Raw genomic sequence first — 12,193 nt, forward strand, 5'->3', positions numbered from 1 at the left:
TATAGGATTTTTCAGCAATCTGTGGCTGTAACCATGAAGCTAATTGTGGAACAGATTTTGATAGCACTTTTCTTATTACTAGGGGTTTTATTTTTCTACTATATAAAAAACCACCTAAGGTAGTTCAGAGAATTTGTAATTCTTCCATCTGCTTCCATCTCTACTTGGAGTTTTATGGTAGCGTACATACTGTATCTGTTTCTTTGAGCAGGAGCGTTCTATACTACACTCAATTTTGATGTGTAGGAGACAGGAATATGCTATTTACCCCCATACTCCCTTCCCATCTTATTACCATGACACTTGAAAAATTTCTACCACTTTTTTATTAAGAAGTCCTTGGAACATGTTCATGATCTTGCCCAACAGACATCGCCTCAATTTTTTTAATTGTCGCTCTGTTGAGTGTAGAAGGTTTTGATTTTTCTAATCTGCTTGCAAAACTCTACTGTCACTACCAAGCAGCAGTAGTGACATAGATAGGTTACTGTGTAATGCCTTTCTGGAAAATCCTATTTTCAGGGATACAGCTCAGGAATTGACTTGAACTTAGTTTTCAGAGGTTTATTCTGCCATGTACTACTCTTTCTTCTTGTGTTTTTACTTACGTACATAGTGCCAGCTGCTTTTGGTTTTTTGGGTCTAGCTGCATGTAACCCTTTTTTGAACCTCAACAGAATTTTTTCCCAGCATGTGGTGCTCATCATCTTCATATTCTTTAATCTTCTTTCCTCAGTAATTAAATACTTTTTTTGTGTGTATATGCACACAATATACTATAATAAAGATATTTTTTAAGATCAAGGAGTTCTGCATTCAAAAAGATTTTTTTTGTGAGTGGGAGTTGAGACAGTGTGTTTTAGATTGTACCTGTTACACACAGGTATGTTGTTTTTCATCCTTGCCACTTTTCCTGTGAGGTGACAAATTTGTTCTGTATATAAAGCAATTGCATAATTCTAAGACTAAAGTTTAGTTGAATGTCAACACTGTTAGGGTTCCCAGTTCCTGTAAGGCTCCTGATTTAGACTTCTGTTTTTTCCCTCATGAACCCATTATCACAGATCCTCTGTGGATTGATGTAAATGCATCAGATCAATGTAACTGCTGCTAGAAGCAGTGATCAAACAAATAAACTTGTGGTGGATCTGGCTGTCATATGGCCACAAGAGAAGTCACTTTGGTGAGCTGATCCAGTGGAAAACTAATCGAGTTGTTATAAAAAAGCTAAAGAAACCCCCCAAACAACAAAGAAACCACACCGTTTCTTAAGTGCTTTTTATCTGATTTCATGATGGTTAGGCCTGACTTAAGGAAGAAAGTGTGTTCTCAAGGGAGCAGAAAGATCAGGGCCAGTGATCTTTATCCCTTATATTTGGATTTAAAAGCTGCTCTTAGGTGGTTGTTCTTTTGGAGAACCAGCTCTGTCAGGAGGTAATTTGTGAGCTGTGAAAAGTGGACTTCATTCTAAGGAATACAAACATGTGGAGAAAGGCAACTCTAGTGTTGTTTTGATGTCATGTCTGGATGGGCTCGAGATTTCTACTACTCAGTTACTTCATTTTTGTCAAGACTGAGCAAAAGGCAGTTTTGCGGTTCAGGTCTGCTTTAGTGATATGCTAACTTTGATTAGAGGACATGTTCAGAGATAAGCCTATATCTATTTCAAATACTGCACGTTATGAGTGGTGTGGTTTCAGTAGTACTGGAACCCCAAAAGATCTGCTGGAAACTGCTGCTTTTTAAATTTGTAGGAAAAAAAAAAAGAAGTGAATTAGGTTAACAAGCTGGCTGTTGAAACCTGAAGCAGTTATTTTGATCTTTCCAGAGCTGTTGGTCTAGGAAAGACCTCAGATAACCTAACCTTTTTGCTACTTATTTGTAGCAAAAAGCTATAAATCAGTGCTGGAAAATCTCACACAGGAATTGCCCCCTAAAGAGAAGAGCTTGAGATCTCTCCATATTAACTTCTGTATCTTTTTATAAATTTACCAGTTATTTCATTGAAGTAGATTGCTGTTGAATAAAATGCTAAAAGAATAGTGCACTTTTGAAATGTGTGTCCCGATTGTAATGGAATCCCAGAGCACTGCAGTAGGAAATTTGATGGTATTTAGCCTGTCTGTTGATTTACTCTTTTCCTTCAATGCAGTGTAATGTTTTCTTGAAAAATTGGATGGGTAGGTTTTCAGTGACGGCATACTGTCTCAGAACATATTTAGGAAAAAAGTAGTTCTATTTAGTTGTAACTCAAACTTGTGTCTTGTTTCTTCAGGGCCATGATGAAGAAGCTGTTGTGGATATGGGCAAAATCAGCTCTACTATCAATACAAATTTTGAGAAAGAAGAACTAGAGAGTAAGTTTGTGGTGGTTTTGTGTTTGCATAACATACATTTTTGCCTAGGGATAAAAGATGAATTTTTCTGGCTAAAAGGAATCAAAATTTTATGGCTATCGTGAAATTCTGGGAGTAAAACTGGTGAAAGGCAGAGATGATCTGCCCTGTTTTGTCTCTGTTCATGCTGGTAAATATCCACTGCTCTAATCTGTCACCCCCAAAAAAAAAATTACTGAAGCTTTCCGAGGAGACTTAGGTTTGAAAAAAATTATTCCTGTTGGTAAGTAATTTTCCAGCATGAATGATGTCACGTTCTGCAGAATTAAAAGTCAGGAAACAGGGGTCATGAGGGAGATGTTTGTTTTCTTTTCTGAAAGTTAAGTGTCCTTGTGATTGTGGTCATGCACTTCAAATACTGAGAGTCTGAACAGACGTGTAACTGTCCTTCTGGCTCCATAGTAAGCTGTATGTTCCACAATGTGCTCTCAATAAAGCATTATGGTAGTCTTCATTATTTGACTCAGAATCCCACATTTAGCAATAAAAATGGCAATAATTTAATTTCATGTAGCAGAAGGTAAAATTAGATATTTCATCTAAGACATGACTTTTTTTCTTACTTGAAAACAAATCAGTTTGGGATGAGGATTCATGGATGCTACTTAATGAACAAGGAAAAGACTAGAGAGATCCAGTGTTAAAGTCTTTTACTGAAGCTTTCCGAGCAAAGCTTGCTTCTTAGACTTAGGTTTGAAAAAAATTATTCCTGTTGGTAAGTAATTTTCCAGCATGAATGATGTCACGTTCTGCAGAATTAAAAGTCAGGAAACAGGGGTCATGAGGGAGATGTTTGTTTTCTTTTCTGAAAGTTAAGTGTCCTTGTGATTGTGGTCATGCACTTCAAATACTGAGAGTCTGAACAGACGTGTAACTGTCCTTCTGGCTCCATAGTAAGCTGTATGTTCCACAATGTGCTCTCAATAAAGCATTATGGTAGTCTTCATTATTTGACTCAGAATCCCACATTTAGCAATAAAAATGGCAATAATTTAATTTCATGTAGCAGAAGGTAAAATTAGATATTTCATCTAAGACATGACTTTTTTTCTTACTTGAAAACAAATCAGTTTGGGATGAGGATTCATGGATGCTACTTAATGAACAAGGAAAAGACTAGAGAGATCCAGTGTTAAAGTCTTCATTATTTGCCTTTCACCTGGAATACTCTGAAGCTTAATTAACATTTGCAGAATGCTAGAAAGCAGTAGATTCACTGAATTGTACTGATTCGGCACACTGGAAAGCTATAATGGCAGCAGTTTCTGGCTAAGAAAATTTGATTTCAGTTTCTGTGACGTTTTTCTCATACTGTGGTATAACAGGAGACAGTTTAAAGTGATTGAAGTTGTTTGCTGTTGTTGCAATCATACTCTTCATCTGTTTCCTTCATTCTGTGACTGTTTTCTGTCTTGTGCTAACACTTCTGTTGGCCTGACCAAACCAGAAGCCCAGCTAGGTCTGTTAAGCCATTGGAAAATTTAACAGTCTGACAAAGGAAGATGGTCAAGGTCTCAGCTGTTGAGCACCCAAAGTTCCAAACAGACGGATGTGTGCCAGAGCTGAGCAGAGGAAGGAAGCGTGGATGTGGGGCTGAGAGATGCAGCAGTGGAGGCTGTGACAGTGCTGGTTGAGATGGGGTTCTGCTGTAGGGAAACCACTGCATGGGCTGTTTCTGCAGTTGAAACTTCAGTGGAAATTTTAGCTGTCTCCTCCTCAATTTATTTCTCTTGCTTTTCTCAGGAGATGACCCAGACAAAGTGTGTGTATGTTTTGCAGGGAGGCAGGGGTTAAGGGGAATCAGGCATCCAGCTGGAGTAGTGTTGGAGGCAGCAGCCTTAGCAGCTGTAATACCTCGACCACAAAGAATGACATGGGAATGTGCAGCCAGATCCCTTCCCCAGTCTCTTTCAGAGCACATTCTTGTAGAGTGCTTCAGCTCGTACAGCACTGCAGTTAATCAAGATACTGGGTGGGAGGTCAGGGGGCTCAGGCTGCTTGAAGCAATTTAAGCACTTGGATGACTGCTATGGAAAATACCCCTGTCTTACCTATAGCCAAAGAGTAGATTCAGGTGAAATGTAGACTGCTGTCCAATGAACAATTGAGTCAGTGTAAGTGTTTTTGAAAGCAGGAGTTGAGATCGCACTGTCCTCACCTTGCTCTTAGCCATGCACCTTATTTCCCTCACTCATTTTGGATTGCCCAGTTTTTGTATCTCGGTGTAAGAGGGGGCTGGCTGTACAGAGTTCTAACAAAAAACTAATAAGTATCTGGCAAAAAAAAAAAAAGTTCCAGTAGTATTATCACATATGTGAAGCTGTATATAGGTACACATTTTCTCACATAAATAGGAATTGTTCTTGGTGTTCACATATATTTTTTAGTATTGTGTAAGTTTGTAAGAATTAAATTTTTATTGGTGGAATGGAGCAAGGGAGGGGCACCATATAATTTGACTTTTATCATAGTGAAAACTATTCCATAGTAAGAGCAAATTGTTTTTTCTTTCCTTTGTGAAAGAGAAAAAGGTATGTAAGTGTGATTGTTCAGCTCATATAGTTACCTTCTCAGGGGTTCTTCAAACTCAGGGTGTTCTAGAGGTTAAATTTATGTGAACTTATAGCTCTGTTTAAAGAGTTCATTATTTATAAGCTATTATGATGAAAGTAGGTATGTGGAATTTTTAGGTTTTGTTTTTAATTCTGATATCAAAATCCTACAAGGACAGAAATGGCATTGTTGGCTGCAAGCAGTAAAACTATTCCAACTGGCATTATTTTTCATTACTGACACGAATATTTTCTCGTAGGCTTGGGAAGCCCTGTACTAAAGCATTGGACATGTTTTAAGACTTTAAACTATTTCAGTCTGGTCATTCAATATGTGTTTCTGGTGACTTGAAAAGGAGTACTAGGAATTTTGAACCTTTACGGAAGTATGCATTGATGTAATTTCAAGGAGAGTCAGCAAACAGTGCATCGAGTTCAGCTCTGGTGTGAAGCACCACACTTTCTAAAGCCCACATGGACAAGTGATACTTGACCTCTTTAAAGCATGTACAAACTAATATTGATAGGTTTGATACAGCAGAGAGCATAAATAGGCTTGGAAAGCCCTGTACTAAAGCATTGGACATTGGACATGTTTTAAGACTTTAAACTATTTCAGTCTGGTCATTCAATATGTGTTTCTGGTGACTTGAAAAGGAGTACTAGGAATTTTGAACCTTTACGGAAGTATGCATTGATGTAATTTCAAGGAGAGTCAGCAAACAGTGCATCGAGTTCAGCTCTGGTGTGAAGCACCACACTTTCTAAAGCCCACATGGACAAGTGATACTTGACCTCTTTAAAGCATGTACAAACTAATATTGATAGGTTTGATACAGCAGAGGGCATAATTTTGCTCTTAATACTAAAGGGAAGGTGTCTTGGTATTTTCAGTTTCTTAGTGTTGTATGTTCTGGAAATTTTGTGATGAAATGTTAATGGAAAGAGAAACAAATGCTAAAGGGGAAAATAGATCTTGGGCTTGAAGCTTCTCAAGCTCTGCATTCTATTTATGGTGGCTGGCAGAGTGTGGTACCTGTCTGGAGTGACAGTGTTTAGGTTAGAAAGGTTAGGCACAGGCTGCTTGTTTCGTAACACTCTTCCCATAAAAGAGGAATGGTTAGAGATGGTAAACTGCAATTGTGGGCAGACTGTGTGTGTACTAAATAAAGTTACTGCACTTTACTGAGGCTGTAAGGCCTTATTTTGAATTAACAAATGTCAGTTTACAGAAGAGCTAGAAAAGGGAATAACATCTTAAAATAACCTTTTTTAAGAGCACCTAATGTTCTTAACTTGATGCCAGGCTCTTAGAGCTGCAGTGAATGAGAGTAATAACAAAGTAACCCAGGAGTTGGAATTAAGGCAAGAATATTAATGGCAGATGTATTTAATGTGATCTTGTAAAAGGTGTTTTCTGTTAAAGGATGTTTAAGGAAAACTTCCTCAACTTGGTCCGGCTTGATACTATAAGGATGTATCTTTTAAAATGTGTAGCTACTTTTTTTTCAACCTTGATTTGAGGATACATTTGCTAGATACAGTGTAAGGGAAAAGGGATACATTCTGTTACTCTTAGCAGGCGTAGCAAAGATAAGCAGTTTACACATAACAGAAGTTTCATTCCAGCAACAATCTTGAGGTTGGGAATGTGTGTCTTGGTAGACTAGTTTTCTGTGGCATAAATCCAAGCACCAGCTTTCAGGAGTTAAGATGGTTTAATCGCTATCTACTCTCACATTATCCTGTGGCAGGTGTAAGTAATGTTTACATTTTAAGTGACCCTATTATCTCTTATACATTGATGAACCTTAATTTTTATTTAAGAAAAGAACAGTGGTTTTCACTTAATCTTAGTTGACAAGGACAAGTAATCAAAAAATCCTGTTTTTTTTCTCCCCTTAGGTGAATATTGGGTATCTAAGTAGAAGACTTGCTGTACAAATGTTTCACAATTTGAAGCTTTTAAAAAGTGTTCGACATAAACTGTGTCCTAATTATTTTTTCCCTAAGTTCTTTTATTTAAGAGAACAATATATAATGTTTTTGCTCTGAATGCATGAGAAATTTTATAAAAAGGCAGCTAACTGCAAACTGTAATAGTTTTATAATCTGAAACACACATAAAATTATTATTTAAATAATATGATCACTGAAAATCTATCAAACAGCACAAACCAAAACTTAAAACTTACAGCAAACTCAATGGTCCTAGATCACTCAAATATAAAATTTTTGAGACGAGGCAGAAGAGACTACTTGATTCTGCAACCTATTACTTCTTGATGACTTTTCATAACCTTTTCATACCAAAAGAGGGGTGTGATCAAATTTGTTATGGCAATGTATTTGTGACCCATTGGTGAAGTCAGAAAATTTTAATTTCAGAAGCTTCTTATGAAATACTTAACAAGAACAGTGTTAGAATGTGGAAGCCTTGTGTCTTTACCAGGGGGATGGGAACTGATGATCTTTAAGATCCATTGCAACCCAAACCATTCTGTGGTTTTATGTTGTGTTTAGTGGACAAAGGGCTAGTCTTGAATGCTAATGAGACTTCCACTTGCTTATTTCCAGGTTTTCTCTCCTCCAACAGAAACAACTCTTTGAAATGACCCTGTGTGTGTGTCCTTTTTCCTGAGCTCTGCTGCAGAGACAGGCTGCACCAAGGATCCTCAGCTCGGATAAAACGTGGGGCCCAGCTCTGGCCTGGCTTGGCTGTGCAGTGCGGGGACGGCTTGTCCTCCCTCCCATCACTACCAAGGGCTGGCTCCTTTCCCTGGCAAGGGAGATGGGTGCTGGCAGTGAGCCACAGATGGAAGTCTGTGCCAGAATCCCTGTGTGGCACTGCCACCCAGCACTAAGCTTTTCCTATTACTGTTTCTACCTGCATATTTAATGTAGTTGCTGATAAGGCCTTCCTGAATATCACTGATCTAATAGAAGTATTCAGTGCCTTTTTCTCTATAATGCCTCCAAGATCTCATTTGGTTTTAAGTCAGAAAAAAATCACTTCTGTGTGTAATGAGAAATCTGGCATTTACTGTTTTTGTCAGCATAATATGCCAATCTTGGTCACATAGTGAGAAAACACTCTTCCTGAACACTGTACCCTGTGCTGTGCTGACTACAGTTTGGGATTGTGCTTCTGAGTTTTATCAGTTCAAGTATAAAGAGTGTATTCTCAAAGAGACTGAATTGCTAGGAGCAGCAGGAGATTTCAGAGTACTGCCCAGGTTGTGTAGTGGATTCTAAAATATGCTGTACTGTGGAGAACCTTTGGGTTCCAGTCATGGCATGCAGCTATCCTATGAAATAATTTTCTTTACTTCTTTCTACAGGTTAGGTTAGAAAATTTTATCTCAGATGTTTAATTCTGAGAGCAAGAGATAGATTTTGTTAAATAGTTCCTTTAACAAGAAGAATCCTTGCTAATTAAGGGACTTCTTAGTAGTCAGTTGATGTGTGGAAGACCAAGATTATATTATTTTATATTCACTTTTGATACATTAATTCTGGAGAAAATAATTTCACTCTTTCTTGGGAATGTGCATGAGAAGTTTATAAAATAAGTGAAAAATGCAGTTTTTTCTGAAATATTTAGTTTCTTTCTTATGCCAGGAACTTCACTATCAATACTAATTTGTGCATTTAATTGCATCCTTCAGAAATAAGGCATTATTTTTAATTAGAAAATTAGCAGAAGTATTTTTTGTGACTTAGTGACTTGAGTGATTTTTCATTATAAATAAACAAGGGGGGTGGTGTTTGTAGAGGCATTGTTCTTTTTCCTTAAGTTTTAGCAGAACCAAGAATATTTGGAGAAATCCTATGGGCTCTGAAATTTTTCATGGCAAGAAAAGACACTTTTGTTCTCACTCTTACTTCTTCCATCCCTCTCCTTTTTCCCATTTTTGTGCTTCCACCTTCAAAGCAGTCTTGTGACAGAAAAGGTCACAAGAAGTTGTGCTCGTAGATTGCGTTGAGCTTATTTTTGTGCATACAAGTACTCTCTGTGATGTAAGGGAAATTAATACCAAAGAATGAGATGCTGTGTTCCAGATCTTTCCTACTAGGGTAATGCGTTTGGTGATGTGAGTTCAGACATCAAACAGCTGGATTTCTTCCCCCTTTTATGATCTTAACAAATGGATTAGGATCTCTCTTGCAGATACTCCAGTTTTTCCATACTGGAACGCTCCATGCTAGAATGAGATAGATTATGGCATTTTTGATTAAAAAAGGCTTCTATATAAAATAAATTATCTAATTTCAGATTATTATTTGAAGATTTTCAGAAAAAGCAGTAATTCTTATCACAGAGTTTTAGTCTTCAGCAGACTTGAGAGCTTATTGGGAAGATGGGGTCACAATGGTACGTTGTGGAAGGGTGAGGGGGATCACACATAAGATGCTATATTGGAAGTGATAGCTGGATATTAGGATTTTTTTTTTCCAGGTGTGCTGCTATAGGTTGGTATAGGTTGCCTAGCTAGGCTGTAGAATATATATCCTTAAAATTAGTAGAAGGATGGCTGTCATCCTAACTTAACTGATGAAAACCATAGCTTTCTCTTTAAAGTTGGTTGTACTTTGAGCAAGGTTGGACTAGGTAGTAGCTCGCCTCCAGATGGTCCTTACATGCATCATTACTATATGATCACTCTTAGTTCAAGTTTCTAAGTTACAGGGTTTGAGAATCCACATAGACACAAACTTGATTTCCTTTGCTTTTCCTTGTTAAGATGGAGAACAATGTCCTTCTTTCTATAAAGCTTTGAAGGCATCTACCCAAAGAAAAAAGAAGGTTCTGTGTGAAAAGAGAATGCCTAGTGATATCAGGGCATTTTTTTTGATCTCTCTCAGACTTCAGAAATCTTCTATTACCATTTTCATAGGAGCTTGGGAGAAATCAGGAAACGTAGAGCATTTTCTTTTCTGTAAATGTTACAGGACTTTACACAAACTGACTTTTGGAGTGAGACCAACCATGTGATGGAGACACGTTTCAAGATCCTAACACTTAAGTTTGTTTTGTATTGATAAAGGCCTTAAGTAGTAAATACTCTCAGTGGATTTGGAGAGCTAAGCTTGGATAAAGTCATGCTGGATTAAAATGAACAATCATCTCTTGAGCTTTGTATTACTAAATTTAGTATTGGGAAGTCTACTAATTCTATTGATTATTGGTTTATAGTAATTCTGTAAGAAGCTTTGTTTGAAAGTGGTACTGTGCTACAGACATTTACGTGAATGAAGCTTTGAAGGTCACATGATGTACCTTTTGAACTTTTAAACACAATATTCAAGTAAAGGTTGTGTCCCTTGTAAAAACAGCACCCCAAGCTAGAAACTTGAATCCCAGCTTTTTTGGAGTTAAATTTCTTTCCAATGCTTTCACTGATGATATATTAATTTTATATTAATTGCCTTTCTTGAAGGTCTGTTTTTAATTTTGTTTAGGTTTGGTTTTTTGGCCAAACCAAAATTTTCCTAAAAATATGAAATCTGAAAAATAACTTGTTTGACCCAATTCACAGGGAATGAAGGAAAAAAAAATGCCATGGTTTTGTTTCAATTTCCTTTCCATATAAATTATATTTATAAATAAATCTTCATCTGTCTATCTGCAAACATTATTACTCCTATGTGAATAACGAAACTTAAGGAGACACAGACCTATTCAGTGCAGCTATCTTATTTTTAGAAGGCTTCTCAATGCTTTGCTTTGTTGAGTTAGAATCAAAGTTAAGCTTGTCCAATTTTTATTATGTAGTTTTGTCCCACATTTGGAGTTGAATATGTCTGTAACCTGTTTTTGGGTAATCATGACAGTATAGTCACCAGCAGTAGTTTCAGATTTTCTAGACAGTAGTTGAAATGTCTTTATTTATGGCTGTGATACCAGAATGAAGGTCCCTTTTCCTAAGGAACAGTCAGGTGCTCTCACAAACTTCTGTTTGCTGTAGGTAAATTTTTCTTGGTTAGTCTGTTGTACTGCCACCCTCACTGCTTGCTCTGAAAAATATTTCAGAGGCTTTTTGTCAACATCAGGTTTAAGTTATTCTGATGGGATTACATTGGATTGCGATCCATTGTACTTTATAAATGCTGAAAATCGTTTGCTCATCAACATTTCGTATTAGTCCCAAAGTACCATTGCAGATGTCTGAACACTTTGCATATACAGAAGTGGTTTGGGGAAGGTATTCTTGGTTTACATCTGCCTGCAAGACCCTGTCTACGTGAGGAAATAGTCTCACAGTAGTCACTTCTGGGCAGTGTGGGCTGAAGAGCAGGATCATAACCCATGGCTAGACTGTTCCCTGTCTCTGTGTAATGCTTATTTGTTCAGGTGGCAGGAAGGTTCTTCCTTTAAGTCTTCCTTTTGTAGGTTGTGGACTGAGCTTCTGGGTTACTAAGTTGGCAGTGCCTGCTTGGTGTGCTTGAGGCAGCTGTGAGGCTCCTGGACACGATTCTGTGGTCTCTGTGATAGTAATAGCCATTTGCTGCGGACACAGCTTGCTTAAAAACACCTTCTGTTTGTTGCTTATTTCAGCTCAGTTTTCTGTAGCTTTTAGCTGTGTCTTTGCAGCATATCTGCTCTCCTCCAAACTTTTCTACTGAAAAAAATAAAAAGTTCTGTCTCAGTGCACTTAGGTAAAAGGAGAGAGACTCATAATTTCCACCTCTCCTCCATGCAGCAGCATGGTCTTTCACTGTGGACATGGTCACACCATTACAAATGCCAGTTTTTGCAATAGCAAGATATATTGTTTAAGATGGAGATCCTTGGAAAATCTGTGAGGAATTTTTGTCTCTTATTTGTGGGAGCAGTAAGAGACTAAAATGTGGAAGTACTTATTTCTCAGGGAGTAAAATCCTGAACAGTTTCAAGGTTGGTTTTCTTTTTTTTTTTTCTTTAGTGCAGTGATCAAAACTCATGCTTAAAACAGTCTTATTAACAATATTAAAGCAAGCACTTATATAAAATGCTCTCTTACTAGAACTGTGCTAGTTTCTCTTAGGAAGAAATAGTTTCTGCAAAAAACCCCAGCATTTCGGCAACAAATAGAACTGTTGGAGTGTACATGTAAACTGTAGTTTGATACCTGCTAATTGAATATGTAAAATAAAACAGAAACCCTAACAGACATAGTAACAGCACTTGCAGTGAGTGGTGGCTCACTCAGTTGCAGCTTTGAGTGGAATGTGGTGAGTAATGCAGTTATTTTTGAACCTCAT

The 12,193-nt window shown here is 37.4% G+C and overlaps 1 protein-coding gene across 20 annotated transcripts in view; it reads left to right on the plus strand.

Moving 5' to 3' along the window:
• Positions 1-12,193, plus strand: part of SLC4A7 (solute carrier family 4 member 7) — a 100,499-nt gene that overhangs the window by 33,553 nt on the left and 54,753 nt on the right. For all 20 annotated transcript variants that reach the window (XR_005626952.1, XR_005626951.1, XR_005626964.1 and 17 more), the window contains exon 2: positions 2,276-2,357. Coding sequence is in view for 17 of the 20 variants with exons in the window: in XM_039703811.1 (XP_039559745.1) it covers positions 2,276-2,357 (82 nt within the window). In the remaining 3 variants the exon portion in view is untranslated. The remainder of the gene's footprint in view (positions 1-2,275; positions 2,358-12,193) is intronic.

Source organism: Passer montanus, unplaced genomic scaffold (genome assembly GCF_014805655.1).
Source record: "Passer montanus isolate IOZ18808 unplaced genomic scaffold, ASM1480565v1 scaffold10, whole genome shotgun sequence".
In the NCBI taxonomy this organism is placed as follows: domain Eukaryota; kingdom Metazoa; phylum Chordata; class Aves; order Passeriformes; family Passeridae; genus Passer; species Passer montanus.